Source organism: Polyodon spathula, chromosome 13 (genome assembly GCF_017654505.1).
Source record: "Polyodon spathula isolate WHYD16114869_AA chromosome 13, ASM1765450v1, whole genome shotgun sequence".
Lineage (NCBI taxonomy): Eukaryota > Metazoa > Chordata > Actinopteri > Acipenseriformes > Polyodontidae > Polyodon > Polyodon spathula.
Window position 1 is genome coordinate 43,344,025 of NC_054546.1, and position 16,527 is coordinate 43,360,551.

The 16,527-nt window shown below is 41.9% G+C and overlaps 1 protein-coding gene across 2 annotated transcripts in view; it reads right to left on the reverse strand.

Moving 5' to 3' along the window:
* The window catches only part of fto (FTO alpha-ketoglutarate dependent dioxygenase), a 123,126-nt gene that overhangs the window by 56,447 nt on the left and 50,152 nt on the right, over positions 1-16,527 (reverse strand). For both annotated transcript variants that reach the window (XM_041269265.1, XM_041269264.1), the window contains exon 8: positions 8,440-8,564. In XM_041269265.1, coding sequence (XP_041125199.1) covers positions 8,440-8,564 — 125 coding nt within the window. The remainder of the gene's footprint in view (positions 1-8,439; positions 8,565-16,527) is intronic.

The window sequence follows — 16,527 nt, forward strand, 5'->3', positions numbered from 1 at the left end:
CCTGCACGGTGACAGGCCGGGCCCTGCTTCCTAGGCCTGACCCACCATCATTCCTTCACTGCGGTGCTTGTGACAGGAGCAGCTGGGGCTCCTATGTGAGATGGATGGAATTTTCATAACTGTTTCCCCCAAGTTGCATTTCACCTTCAAGATAATTTATGACCTGCTCAGGATCCTTGAAGAGACAATATGCTTGCCATAAAATTAACTGTAACAGTCTTGTAGGTTATAATTAACAAAGGGGAGGTAGCGCCAACTAGATAGGAGAACACATGGCATAATTGATGGTGAAACTGGGAAATTAAGGGAGCTAACAATATCATTACTGCACACGTCACTTCAGGAAAAAAAAGGCAAGGATTCTGAGTGTTAATTACAGCACAGCCACCCCAGACACTATCACTCTCTCGCTCACACACACACACACACACACACAGCTTCATTCAGATGCAAGGAGTGCAGTCTAGGCCCGGAGGAGACCGATTTGCTTTTAGTGCCAGACCCACCTTCCACCTGAGCCGACATGCACTGTGAGTGTGCGTGTGTCTGCTGCCAGCTCAGTGAGATGTAGGCACTCAAGAATTGTAACATCACCTTCTGAACATCTGTCGACAAGCCTGCCTGCTGCATTTTTGTCTCATAAATAACCCCCCCCCCTCCCCTATCTTTTCTTTTCTTTCCTCAGGCAATTCTTAACCGCACTTTAACACTGGTTCAGCCAGCACAGAATCAGTGTTATTAGGTATCCCATTACTAATAAAACACGAAAATGCATTTCTATTTTTGAAATGTTTTTTATTAGTCGTGCTGTAACCCCAGTGCAGTTTTATGAACTGTATGAAGTCTTTACAGCAGAATGCAGAAAAGCCCCGAACAGCTAATCACAGTGAGGTTTCCCACTTGAATTGTGCTCTTACTGTTCTGCATTAGGGTTCTTCTCTCTATACAAACTCCATGACCCTTCAAAGGGCAGCTACTTTCTCAGAGAGTTTGACATCACTTTAAAGACTAAATAGCACAGGACACATTCACTGCTTGGGTACATACAGCAGGTTAGCACTTTCTCTTTGTTATGGGTCACCTTTAGATTTGACTGAGGAATAAGAGAATTGCAGTGAAATTGTGAGGGGTGTGAATTAGTGAAGGGAGCGTCCCCAGTGAAGTACAGCACCAGACACTTCACTGTATTATTTGGAAATAGGGAATGTCGAGGGAGCACCGTACTGAATAGTAAACCTGGATTGTCAGCAATCAGAAATGCAGAATTATTATTCTATTGCTGCTTCAAAGGTTTTATTAAGTGAAAAACACAGAAACAGTCAGCAGCCCTGCTGTTAAAAATACTAGTTTTTCTCACACAAAAGATGTCTTGTTAGAGTTATCCTTGGTAACTTACTTACTCCAATGGTCTAGCTGCAAGACCACTTCCAGCACAGGTACAAGGATACTGCATTTCACCTATAGCCTTGAATTTGAATTATTTGCATCTCACAAGTGAAGACCTTAAATATTCTCAGAACAATAAAAAGGTGTGTGTGTGTGTAGGGGGGGGGGGGGGGGCATAATAATGTTTTTGTTACAACAAAAATTAATAAAAATTCAATGGTAAGATGATGGGGGGGGGGCATAATAATGTTAACAAAACTAATACCAGCTAAGAAAATCAATTTAAGATGACCAACCAATATAAACACACACACTGAAAACTCACACCAGCAAAGCCAATGAGCTGGGATTCAATGATCAGTGAGCTCAGTACGAGTGTGACACAGTGATCAGTCCTGTCCACATGCTGTAACCACACTTCATATTTTAACAGGAGCAAGGCCTAGTAAAACCACCCCTGAAGGCTTTTAAGCACTCAGTTTATGGTCGCTATCCTATTACTAAATGTTCTTTTAAAAGATAATTATGGGTTTTACTAACATGTTGTAAAACCCTTTGTACCATCAGGCCTGGTATTAAAGAATTTGCACCACCTTTTCCTGTATCAAACATGCTCTTTCTTTGCTTTATAAACAACATATCTTGCTCGCCTTGTTAAAAACATATCATTACAAACCAGTGTTTTCATTAACCTTTCCTGGTAATTAAAACTGATTTTCAGTGGCAGGATGATCCATGTGTCAGAAACTGTAAGCAAATCGACGCTCCGCTGAACACGAGCTCCAATAGTCAAAAGCAGTAAAAACTACGTTTTGCAGACACAGTTTTACACAGTGAACAACTGCTCTGTTTAAAGGGCACACAGTTTTACACAGTGAACTACACTGCTCTGTTTAACCCAGGGCACACAGTTTTACACAGTGAACTACACTGCTCTGTTTAACAACACACATGAACTACCAAAAACAATGTTCATTTTACTATTGCACAACCACCAAAGAGTTTAAGATTACCGACAAGAATTGATACACGTTCAGCAACATAATAACAGTACACAGTGAACTGCTCTGTTTAACCCAGGGCACACAGTTTTACACAGTGAACTACACTGCTCTGTTTAACCCAGGGCACACAGTTTTACACAGTGAACTACACTGCTCTGTTTAACCCAGGGCACACAGTTTTACACAATGAACTACACTACTACACTGCTCTGTTTAACCCAGGGCACACAGTTTTACACAGTGAACTACACTGTCTGTTTAACCCAGCACACAGTTTTACACAGTGAACTACACTGCTCTGTTTAACGGGCACACAGTTTTACACAGTGAACTACACTGCTCTGTTTAACCCAGGACACACAGTTTTACACAGTGAACTACACTGCTGTGTGTAACCCAGGGCACACAGTTTTACACAGTGAACTACACTGCTCTGTTTAACCCAGGGCACACAGTTTTACACAGTGAACTACACTGCTCTGTTTAACCCAGGGCACACAGTTTTACACAGTGAACTACACTGCTCTGTTTAACCCAGGGCACACAGTTTTACACAGTGAACTACACTGCTCTGTTTAACCCAGGGCACACAGTTTTACACAGTGAACTACACTGCTCTGTTTAACCCAGGGCACACAGTTTTACACAGTGAACTACACTGCTCTGTTTAACCCAGGGCACACAGTTTTACACAGTGAACTACACTGCTCTGTTTAACCCAGGGCACACAGTTTTACACAGTGAACTACACTGCTCTGTTTAACCCAGGGCACACAGTTTTACACAGTGAACTACACTGCTCTGTTTAACCCAGGGCACACAGTTTTACACAATGAACTACACTGCTCTGTTTAACCCAGGGCACACAGTTTTACACAGTGAACTACACTGCTCTGTTTAACCCAGGGCACACAGTTTTACACAGTGAACTACACTGCTCTGTTTAACCCAGGGCACACAGTTTTACACAGTGAACTACACTGCTCTGTTTAACCCAGGGCACACAGTTTTACACAGTGAACTGGGCACACAGTTTTACACAGTGAACTACACTGCTCTGTTTAACCCAGGGCACACAGTTTTACACAGTGGGGGGCACACAGCAGTGAACTACACTGGGGGGGGGGGGTGGGGTGGGGCACACAGTTTTACACAATAACTACACTACTACACTGCTCTGTTTAACCCAGGAAATAATCACAACAGGAAGCTTGAGTAGTTTGTTTTCTGAAGCCAAAGTTGGTTGCTGTCAAAATCCACAAGTAAAAAACAGCCCTGCAGTGCTCATTCCTGCTATTTATGAGACTATTTGTGGGGATAGAAACTTTCTTTAAATAACCACCACCACAACAATAACTCATGAAAACACCATAACCAGACCAAATACAAATAATAAATTACTCAGGACAGCTAGGCTAGACTGAAGCCTGTCTCTTTAATCAATTACAATGAACGCAATGTTGATTGCTTTGTGAAAGCAGTTGTGAGCAGCGCTGTAGAAGTCATCACTGCCATTGTTGTGAGGTTTGTTAAAGCTGGAGCTGGTTGGACATGCCTGCTTGTTTATTGATTGACATGCTCCAGATCTTTCAAACCTCCCATCTGTGAGAGGGTCCCCCTCAGTGACCCTCCCAGTGGGTGGAGTTTGGTCACTGTGGAAAGGCGACAGATTTCTGAAGAGAGGCCACCACAATGGCTTGATAGGTCCTTGACAGACCCCGGCCAACTGGTGGCTGCTGTACTGAAACATATAATCAGCCAGCAGTTGAATTGTTTGCTGGAGTGGCCTTTCTATTGATCCTGGGTTTCATTTGTTTGAATGCCTTTCTCATAGCGGGGCCTCTGCACAGGTGAAAGGAGGAGGCAGGGGAAACAATCGCTGGGAACAAAAGAAATGTGGCAGGAACCAAACGGACAGGGGTCAGAGGTCTTTCTGGGCAGCTGAGCATCGCGCACAGCTATAGGCTGGACAGCTTCATTCATTCATTGAGACACTCAGCTCTGGAGGGCGAGGGTGTGTGAAGAGAAGAGCCAGCGCAAAAATGAACATGTATATTTACTTTGTATAACGTAAATAAAATAGAAAGTCACCACATATTATCTGCCACTTGTAGTGCAGCATGTGTTTTGAGATTGAAGATTCTGAATACATTTGATAAGGTTCTTTGATTAAAAAAAATATATAAAAAGATAAAATATGCATGGGCCCAAAATTGCCAAAGATTGTTTAAATAAATAAATAAATAAAAATAAATATGTATCTTCAAGTCTAAACACACCCTTTGGCTGTACAGGTGGTGGAAAGCTTAAATCTTTCGGAGTCAGAGGTCACCTTCGTAAGCAGACAGCCACTACAGTGATACAAGTCATTCACAACAGTCAAAAATCAAGACAGATTTTTTTTTTTTTTTGTACGAGAGCAAACAAACAATCCTAAATACTTTAAAAGTGGGATACATAAGCCAGGGATGTCTGGGGTGCCGAGGGATAGACTGGCCCCTACTAGAGGGGCGGAATAATCTCATTGTAAAAATCGCGATGGGGTTCCGAGCTAGAAAGCAGTTCATTTTTTTGTGGTGTTTTTTTTAGTTTTTTTTTTTAGGTGTAATAACTGTGAGCAATGTAAACCCTGCCCTGCCTAATGCGCACACCATCGCTACCAATCAACCAGGCAACCACTGTTTTTAGGCAAACAGTGGTGATTACTGATGTGTCAATATTTTGGAGAAACTGGTTATTCAACAGATTGAAATGGCTCTGTTAATCCAAGGATGGACGCCCTTGTCAGCCTGATGGCTCTATTAGATCAGTGTGCAGGCTGGTGTTCACATAGGGGAACCCAGCGAGCCACATAACTGCCTTCAATACACAGAGTAGAGTGGCAGATCAACCCGGAGTCCTGCATGACTTCACAATCACTGTGGGCCAAGCACCCTACTGGTTACCTATCGTCAAGCATGATAACAACGGATATATCCAATCACTCAATAAAACAGATCTTTTATTTGCTTTTCGCTCTTGTTTATTTCCTTATTAATTTTGAGTTCAAGGTCATTTACCACCTGGCTATAGAAAGTTACGTCTTCATGTTCGAAGCATGATTGAGCATGTGTTGCCTGTTACCAGTCACACAGTGTTTAACATTATTGTGAGATGCTATAGCTTTAAAGGTGACCCTTCTTGAACCTGCGTATTCCTTTCATGTCACAGCCCTGCTGGAGTATTTGTTGGGGAGGGGGATATATAGGGGGAAATGGTTTGGAAGGGGAAAAGGAAAAAGCTTAATCAAGACCAGTGGAGCATATGAATGTGAAAACCAGCAGGAGAAGCACGGCAGCACAACGCGAGTGGATAGATTAACAATATTGATGATGTTGGGGGACAAACGCTGCACTTATTCCAGCAATCGCGGAGTCCCAGAGAGTAAGCATTCTTTGTAAGTTCTTAATCTACTCTTACAGCACATTAGAGGCCAGTGCCTCCCCATGCCTTTGTCTGTTTTAGAGGGGGGAAAAAAAAAAAAAAAAATCTAACTGCAGAAGACCAGATGGGCGCCTTCACACTCCAGTTATCAAACCCAATACGAGCCTCGCTCTGTCTCCTCCCATCCTGCACTCATGTAGTAAACCCCCATGTAATTCAGTAATAATTTTCATTATCATATAATGACCTTAGAAAGCCTATAGCAGTTTGCACGACCAGTACAGAATTCACAGCTGCTCCCCTCAGTGTTTGCGTGCTGGCTGTGGTAATGCACATATTTTATTAGCCAAGTCCTAACCTTTGCTTGCAGAGGTCGGAGCAGGGCCACTTCAAAGGGGGTCTGAGTAGTTCTTCTGCGGCTATAATAACCTGTCCATCACATGCTATCGACTCATGAAAACAAACTAAATCCTTCAGTAAATCTGCTATTTCTTTTAATACCTAAGCCCCTTCAGAGCATTTCACCTGAGGTGTTGAGGATCGTTAGGAGCAGAATTAGATTAAATTAAAACCCAAGGAGCCCTGTACAGCCCCGGGTCCCTAAGGGGCATTAGTGTTTTAAAAGGACTCGGTAGCTGCATGGCATTCATTTAAAAAATTGCACCAGAGAGCTCTCCTGTGTCATGGTGTGTTAAATCACCAGGATCTAGATGCAAATGAAATTGCAAGCCGAGATTTATCTGAGCTACGTGTTAGGCAGCTATAAATTTACAAGAGTATGCAAGCAATTAAAAACGAGGCCCAAAAACTGCTTCATCATATAAACTGAGTAACCCCCTGCCTGGTACCTGAATTACAGTATATGACTCCAATAAGTCACACCGAAGAGCTCCTTGTCTACCTTTACAGATTTATCCACACTTAATAGATAACTTTAACAGTAATGGGGATTTAAATCTTGACAACCTGGCCTCACAGCTTTACTACTGTGACAAATAAAAACCTGTTTCAAATATTACTAACCTTTCTTTCTTACCGTATCTATCGATATACACTGATAGGCAGCTAGTTCTGCTTTTATGAATGCTGTGATTGTAAAAAGGCACAAGGCTCAATATGATGGGTAGCAAACCCATCTTACAGCAACTGGACTTGCTTTGCCCTTTGATTGCTGACAACTATTTCCCAGACAGCTTTGAACCTCCAATCATGTGCGCTGAGGATCGTGAAATGCACTACAAGATAAATATATTATCAGAGCTCCCCGAGAAAAGGAAAACACTGTTATCTTATCCCTCTTCTCACACTGATGAAAGTAAAGCACTGTAAAAGCACAGTAACCTATTGCCTGGCGCTTGACAAGAACTAATTACTTCCTGCTTTAGCAACCTCCCCAACGAAATTCCTGTGTAAGCGGTCAGCTGCTCCTCTCAAACCTTGATGGACCCCCTTTCTGCCTTGCCCGAGCTCAGGAGGATGGTTTATAGCTTTCCACACTACATGCTTGATGGCTGCCATTGTCAGGGTTTCATTCCAGCCGTCAGGCCAGGGAGCTTTGGCGAGGCAAGGAGAGGTGTATGGTAACAGTGTGTTTGGAGGGGTCATCTGGACGAGACACGTCCCCAGAAACAGAAACATCAAACAGGGAGTAGTGGGGTGGGGTTATGGCTGCCCTGTACACTGGGGACCCTTTCCTCTTGAGGTATCCCCGGCCTCACACTCTTGAAACAGCCCCTTAGGCTGCTTCTGGCTGTTTCTGAGGGGCCTGCACTATCTCTACTGCTCAGTTTGTTAAGGCTCAATAACACATTGCCCAGAGACGAGACTGTATCAGCCTCAGCGCTGGCTCCAGAACCTGATTATGTTGTCCGCAGCATGCAAAGGTCAAACCCATTTGTACGAAGGCCTCATACAAAGTTTAAGGTTTGTTTTTTATTTTCTTTCTTGTTTTGTTTACCTAGGTGGTGTATTAGGAAACAGTCTTACAAATGAAGAGGGCTGGGGGTGGAGCTGTTGAAAAAATACTGCTCAATCAAACCTGGTTTATCTCAGTAATGGGGGACTGTTAAAACCTCTTGTCACTAGAACTGGGTTGTATCTCCATAAAGGGAATTGTTACGAGTTATCTGGAGGCCTTACCTGTCGTGGAGATTGCAGACAGGGTTTGCAGAATATTCACCATCATTACATCAAAGCATTTCCACAATTCAAAGCATTTGAGTCTTCAGAAGCCATAGATGAATAAGCAACTAGGATATTGCTTGTTGACACATCATTGGTTAGGTAGCAGGCTAATGGTTTTGGAGTGAGGAAGATGCAGGTAAATTATTTTGGGACATCAATTTGAAAAACTGTCCTATCCCTTATAAAAAGTCAACATAGTAATCTTGCTGTTTTCCCATGCTTTTCCAATGGTTATACTGTGTATTTATCATAGTTAACTATGGATTGCCATGGTTTTTTCTATGCTTTTACCATAGCTTTACAATGCTTGCTCATGCTTTCACTGTGCTTTAATACATTTTGCTATGCTTTTACAATGGGAAGCTTTTCTAAGGGATGTGCTCCTGGTAGTTGCTGGTGCATTGTATTTTTTTTTTTGTACGATATACAACAGCAGTTTTACCTGGCCCTCCAGTGCTGCCGGAGCTGGTTTCGCTCTTCCAGGAGTGGGAGGACACCCTGCACAGCCTCACGTCTGTCTGCAGCAGGACATCCTTCACCTTCCACTGTGCAAAGCACGAGCCAGGTCTGGAATGAGAAGCAACAAACAGCACGACTAATAAAGGGCTCAGTGCAAGCAGCAGCAACAAAAGCAATGCTTTCCTTAATACTGTTCAGCTATTAACCAATCAACAAAGTGAAAGAATTGTCAGGCATGAGAGGAAAGCGGGCAGCAGCAAGGAACAGGACATTGCAAGCAGATCTTCAAGCTAAACAGACATTGGAATATTGATTACGAACAATCCAAATTGCAGGGGGCCCAAAGAATGTTACCTCTGAGGAGCAGTTGCATCGTGTTAAAAAATTTCAGTGGTGCAGGTTGGTAATGTAATGCACTGGCCATTCAGCCCTGGGAAGTCTGGGTTCAAGTCCTGCTTAGATCACAAATACATCAAGAGTGACATAAGCAAGTTCTGCTTTATATTTAAACTTGGTGTTTGAAGCACAACTTGACAGCAAAACAAATAAGACTTAAAAACTATTAAGAGACCATGCAAGACCGCCCAGACAGCACCGAATAAAATTAGTTTTTTATTTCTGGTTTGTTAACTGTACTATGTGTATTTTTCCTTTCTAAGGGAGGGACGAGCAATTAATTCTGTACAGTCAAAGATTCTAAAACGAGTGTCGATCCAGAGAGATATGTTTGACGACCTTCCAGACAAGTTAACTTCTACCCCGGTCCGGTGAAGCAGGAATGAAGAGGAATTAAAAGAAAAGTGTGATCCCTGCTCACTTAAACAGTCTTCTTGTTTGTGATGGATCTGTTACTCTGAGCAGCTCCAATGGCTCATTAAGAGCTGTCTTTTTTCTGTCAGATCCACAAGTGAAGCAGTTTCATCTCTCCCCATCATAGACATCTTTTTTTCTCTCTGTCTCTCTTTCTCTACATTTCTGACAATCACAAAGTCTGTTTTTGTTCTTGCCAGAACACTTCTAAATCATGCTTTTGAAGCAGTACAAAATGCTCTGAAAAAAAACATCAAAACACAGTCTGGCTATATTGTGCTTGTTGGCATCTCCAGTGATCTGAGTGGGAATGGGAGGATGCTGTGGAGTCACATTCAAACAGGGTTAGAAACTTACATTAGTCTCTGTCTGCAGCTCCCGATACAAAATGAGAACTATTGGTAACATGCAAAAAACAGACTCTGGGGTCACTCGACACTCAATACCCCAATAAAGGTTTACCACAGTATTTTTGCATTCTTACTTCTTACCATGCTTTTCCCATGTTTATACTATGCATTTACCACAGTTTACCCAGTTATTTAACATGCTTTACCATACCTCTCAGTGCTTAGCAATGCTTACCTATGCTTTACCATGCTTTCACTGTGTTTTATTGCACTTTGCAATGTTTTTGCTAAGGGAACGTTTTTGCTATTATAAGGGAACTTGTGTTAACGAAGGTCCTGGGCAAGTTTAATAACAATTGTGTTTATATACATAAAGGACAAGGCCTTACGCCCAATGGTACAGTATGTCACACTTTACACACATATATATATATTTTACTTTCAAGTAAATGGATGGCTAATTCCAGTCCGCTTGCACCGATGCAAGCCGTTTCATGTGAGTGTAACAGCACAGAAACTTTGGAGGTGTGACAGTTTAGTTAAGAAGAAAAACTCATTTTGTCAGGGGGAGTAAGACTGCCTGCAATATTCTGCAAGAATGGAAATGAGGATGGTTGAGCGATGAGATGCCGGGAGTAACTATGATCATCAACCTGACAACCTTTACTGTACCTGTCCAATTGGTAACTTCAGGAAAAACTAACCACCACTGCCCTCCTAGCAACCTGTAGACAGTCCCTCTCTCTCTCTCTCTCTCGCTCTCCCTCCCTCCCTCCCACCCCGAACATGTATTTCCACTCCGGTTAAAAGGTTCAGTTAACAGAACAAAAAACACCCGTCTCAGCTCAGCAAACCACGACGGGGAAAGACAACTGGTTTAAAAAAGGTTTGTCAAAAAAATAAATCAACTTGCACGACTAATAATGACTTTTTAACTTGCTGTTGAATGAGGCTTTCACATTTACCCCCTCTGTGATCTCTGGGACTCCCAGCTTTCACAGTGTTCAGGCTGCAGGTCACCAGGACAAACAAACAGCTTGAGAGGTGCACTGGCCTGCCTTATCTCTCCCTTCTGTTAGCGCAGGCCTTTAAGGGTGCATGTGTTTACAGACTGCTGACAAATCCTATCCTTTACTTCCTGAAATGGACAAAAAAAGCATCCCGGTGACCCCAATTATAGGTTATTTTTTATTTGAATGTGAGAGAAAGAATACAGGTACTCTTTTTACCCCCACAGTGTGTATATTTTTACTGGAAAATGTATCAATGTCTCCTCCTTCTAAAAGGCTCTATGGATAAACAAACGCAAACAAGGCCTAGCGCGACAGGACAGCCCCTCTGGGCCAAACTAATGAGACCCTCACATTCCAGTCTGAAGTGTAGCTCGGGGCAGGGTACCCCCAAATCCCTCTTGGCTTTTGTCACTTAGTGGTTGCTAATGTGTTCTTAACCACTAGTAAACAATTCAATAATGCTTGCTTGCCTCTTGACTGGGATATCACAGGGCAGAAAAAGGGCTCACATTCCTCAGTTGTATTTATTTTTGCAGGAATAAAGAGGAGCTGAACAATTCAGGAGCCAAAGCGTTTACTGGGCCTGTGAGTTGTCCAACATCCACCATTTTAAAACTATATAGACGAGATATATATATATATATATATATTATATATATATATATATATATATATATATATATATATATATATATATATTAGACCGTGAGCTCACGTCCATATACTATATCTGAAGAGACACGTTCCCCATCATGAGTCAAAGAGCATTGCTATACTGACCCAGTACTGAAACGTGGAGTTAACAGAGAACAAGTGGTGAAGCCATTTATAATCCCCCCCCCAACTCCCCTGTAGCCAAATGCACAGAGAAAGAATGAAATGACAGCTGCCAGTGCGTCTTCATCTACTGCAGTAACCCAGCAACCCCTGGCCCATGAAGCGTGCGACCAAGCCTAGAGCTCTTCCTATTCAGAGTGAGCAGAGTGGAGCCGCTCCTGTCTGTTCTCCTCTGTGTTGTCTGGAGTTTGCTCTTCGGGCTGGAGTTCTCTCTCTTCATCCTGCAGTTCTGTTACCCTTACATGATTAATTGCCAGCATCATGGCCGAGCATATGGAACAGAGGAAGCATCAAGTAATTGTACTTCTGTATAGGAATATTGCCCCTCACCTGCTCAACTGTACAGGAAGGAGCTAGCGCTGTACCGACCAGGTGTCTTGCCCTTGACAGCCCATTAGAAATCTCAGAGCACCTCCAGTACCTTCAGCCTCGATCCTTCATACTAAAGCAGTAAATCGGAAAAGAAGCGTTCCAAAGAACTTTAACTACTAGAGAGAGAAAAAAAAGCAAGTTAGCTGCAGCTTCCGTAACAACTCGTTCTTTAGAACAGGAAATGGGATTGGATACAAAGCCGATATGGACTTTTAAAACTGAAGGTATGATTTGTCAGGTGTCCTACAGTACTGTATATCTGTGTCCTCGTAAAAACACAGCACCAGGACCCCCCGCTATCACTTTTCAGATGCAGGAGATGATCATATAGAACACATTCCCCAAAAATACAGCAGCATTATTTGAGATTTAGCTGGAAAATATTTTATTTACCTACTGCATGCACAACCAATTTAAAAACTAAGTTTACCATTATGTACAGTAGCACACAGCTGTGTGGTACAGAAACACTGTAGCACCCCAAGATAAAATAAAGAACAAAAGCTTTCATTATAGTTCGTCCAAGTATGTTTTTAATTCCTTTATTAACCAGGCTTTTGGATCCGTTGTTACCCCAGTGTTATTACTGGAAGAATATAAACATTTGACTTTTCCACTTGGAAGATCTCCAGCTGTTGAGATCTCCAAGGTTTGCCCATCTGAAGGTGGGAGAGGTTTCCAGGAATGCCATGGCTAGTCCAAGATGCAAAGGATAAAGAGGCTTGACACTTGTGATTTACGGGTGATTGAGAGGTTACCCTTTCTGGGCGACTCGGACTGACGTCTTCTGCCCGGCATCAATTATGTCAGCCTTGAAGCAAGCCTGCCTTACAGACCAGATTATATAAAGTATAAAATATAAGAAAAATGCTTTCGAAGAGCAGACAGGCCAGCTGACAGTCTAGTGGGTATGTTTGAAAACAGTGCAGACCAGACAGGAGTCTTTGTTCCCAGTGCAACAGTGTATCTTCAGCCCAACTGTTGTCTGCTTGGCTGAGCATGTGCTTCTTACAGGGGAGATGAAGCAGAAACAGTGGGCTTTGTTATTCTTCCCTTTGTGGGAAACCCCTCTTCTATTAGGTCAGCACCAAACTACACTGCAAACACTTGAGTCTATAAGAACTTTTAAAGTTCATACAAACAAACATGTGGAAACAGAGCATGCATAGCAACAGAGCAAGCAACAGTAGATCTAGGAAGGCTTCCTGTGTGCAAACAAGTACTGTACCAAACAAGACCAAGTGGGTTGGGTTTGGTAACATTGAGAACAGATTTTTGCAGTAATGAAAACAGTACTTTCTAACATATATTATTGCAATACTACAACTAAAATAATACTTTCCTTTCTTAAGTGTATCTGATTTTTAAACAAAACTATGTTGTTTCTATCGTTCTTGTTGTTAAACCAGTTTGGTGCAGTTTGTGGTATACTTCAGAGAGATGCATTTAAACAATCGCTAAGTTCAATTGAGTACCTGTAATCAAAACACAATTTATTCTCAAAAGCGAGAGGATTTTTGTTCTCCCCTTTTTAATGCTGTCGATGTGGTTTGTTACTGTTTTCTTGGGTTTGCAATGAATTCATCAAGAAAGGCTACCATGCCTGTGACAATTTGACTTGCAGTTGTTAATGAATGCACCCAGTTAAGAACAACCCCCCCCCCCCACTCTTTCCTCTGACCCCAGTTCCTCCAGGAATCCCACCTCCCTCCTCCCTCCTCTCACTGTGCTGCTCGGAGAAACAGGTGTTGCCCAGAATTGAGAATCAGTCTCAAGCTGTTCTAAAGTAGACTGTGGCTTATATTGCAAGGGGAGAAAGAAATTACTACAATTTTGTTTTTATAGGTGATATTTGAGGGTCAGTATAAAAAAAAGGCAGTGTGGGTCAGGAGAGCAAAACTATTTTTTCCCTTGCCATTGTCACATGAATAAACCGAGTTTGTGGTCGGATGCACAAGGCTAATGCTAAACAACTGCTCTGTGGAGACTGCAATGTGCTCTTTGTAACTCTTCACAATGAGTTATTTAAGCCCGGCACAGGATCTTGCCCTGTGTCCTCCCTCTTGTATACAACTTCAATACACATTAATGGAAACAAAAAGGGGAGCATTTAAATTGTAACCACGCAATGGGGCTATGCATGTGACCCCCTCACTGTGCTGCGCTTGTGCTTTGTGGAGCGGCTCTTGACTTTATAAACAAGAATCACTGCTGTTAAAGAAGGGTGAGACAATTAAAAACAATCTAAGATGCATGTTGTACAGCTGTTCCAGTTTCAAGTCTGTGTGACCTCTAGAGCTGCAATATGCTCTAGCAATGCAACATGATATATTAGCCCCTCGTAGGCTACAGCATCCATGGCCAACATTAACATACAGCACTCTTAGTGAAGAGACAGTAATTAATATTTATTTAAGTTTAAAAGGGCGCAGTCAGTCTCAACATCCACATAGGGCCAGATAAAGGGCTTTTATAAACTCACATCTGATTAAAAGATGTTTTCTCTGCAGCAATGTATTGTATTTAACAGGACTCTCCATTGCATACACATCAGGATTGGTGGTTTTGCTATTTCTGGGTTATAATTTGCATTGACTGCTGATCAGTGAATGTTTAAAAGCATTTTGTAAGAAATATTGTACTGAAATATCATACTGCAACTGAATGAGTCGCTGCAGAAAAGAAATGAGTAAGGTTAAAAAAAAAAAAAAAAAAAAAAAAACACACACAACTACAGTCCCATTTAAGAAGCCAAAAAGATTGGCAAAGCTTTCCATAAAAACCACAACTTTCCTGTCTTTTTGATCGTCCCATGATCAGCATGAGCCACTGAAAACTCTCCCATCAATAAAATGAAATTCATCGCCCCTCTTCTGAAAGCATTCCCCTTCCCTCTGGGACCCTGGATTATAAAAGAAAAGTTTGTGTCTGCCACATGGGCCTGGAGCTGGCCTTAAAATGAATAAACCATCGCAATAACCTTTCGTCTAGAAAGAAAGAAAGAAAGAACTACATAAAAAGTTTTTTTTTTTTTTTTTTTTTTTTTTTAGTGAAGTTTGAATCATTTGGAATACTGATACCCACGCTGTGTCTGAAGTTTGAAGTAAAACCAACCGTGCAACAGGAATCAGCGTATCTGTCTGGAAGGATGTGTTCTGCTGTGAGTGGAGCTGAGACGACTTGCTCTGAAATCTCAACACTGTTACTGGAAGACCTCATGCATTCAATTTGCTGGTTCCTAGCACCCCCCCTCCCCAGAGACACACGGTGTGCACGATGTTCTCTTACTCTGTGAAAGAACTTGCTGCTCCGGTACAGATAATATCAGCAGGCTGGGGATGTTACTTCAAAGATCAAACTTTTTTTCTCTTTTTTTTTTTTTTTTTTTTTTTTACTCTCCTAAATAATAAAACAAAGTTGGAAACATGATAAGTACACAGCACCCATTTTTCTTCTCTATATTTGCAATATATTTAATGTTAGCAACAACGACAGCAAAAAATAAAAAAAAAGCGTCCGGATTGACAGGTCTGGAAAGCAAAGCTCTTTTTTGTTTTAAATCTGCAGAACAGGCAGAGCAAAGGGCTGCTCATTATGAGGCTCCTGTTCTAGAGAGTGGTGCAAGGAGAGCTGTGGCTCAACAATACTGCACAATCCACTCAGTGGCACTGATGAGGATGGGAGCGTCTAGGGGGTGCGATAAACTCAACACTGTGCTCCCCTTTTTAGGGTGTTACTTTTCACATTTTAATTGCAAAGCAAGGACATATGTTATGTGGAACAGTGAATCACTACTCATACTACTAATAGTAATAATGGTAATGATAATAATAGCACAACTGATTACTGCATAAAGTATTGTTGTTAAAGCTTGGGGTTCTTCTACAGAGCCATTCATAAAAGCCTGTACACTGATAACACAGCCTAACCTTGAGTTATTACATCATGAAATAACAAAGGGGGGGGCACTAGTACTGTACTTATTTTAGGGATGATGCAATGCACCAATACAGAAACAAAACTGTTGATCCTTTCCATTCTTTCCTGCTAAATTCATTGATAAGCCAGCTTGCAGATCAGACATGGTACACAACTTTACATTAAAAAAAAAAAAAAAGAAAAAGCTTGCCAGCTTTCCACCCACAGACCATCCAAATCTGTGGTTTATAAAATAGCACAAAAAAAAGAAATCAAAGTGATATTGTATTGATATACAAAGCACATGCTCTGAAATGTCAGTCTTGTTGAAAAGTGCAAGAAAAAAAAGCAAAACAGACAGGTCACTGAGCAAGCCCTCTGCAACACCGTCACTGTACGGCACTAGCTGGCTCTGATAACCACAGTCATTAAACACATAATAAAATCATATGCGCTGGATCCCATTCCCAGAGTGTCTCAGTAAAGACCTGTGCCTTGTCATTCTAGGTGCTGCTGATAGTGCAGTTATCAATCCAGCAGAAATTGCGTGACTGTAGAGAAACCTGTAGGATAACCAGACGCACAGTGCCTCTGAAATTAGTGTTGTTGCTCAGATAATACAGCTGCACTGCAATGGCTTGGAGATCAGCGAGAATAACAACAGGTGGAGATGTTCTTTGTGTGCTTGATCTGAGGTCACCAAGCAAACGATGACGTCTTTGGTGCCCCTGCTCGGAACATTGGCAAGGAAAAGAAAAACACAGCCAAATA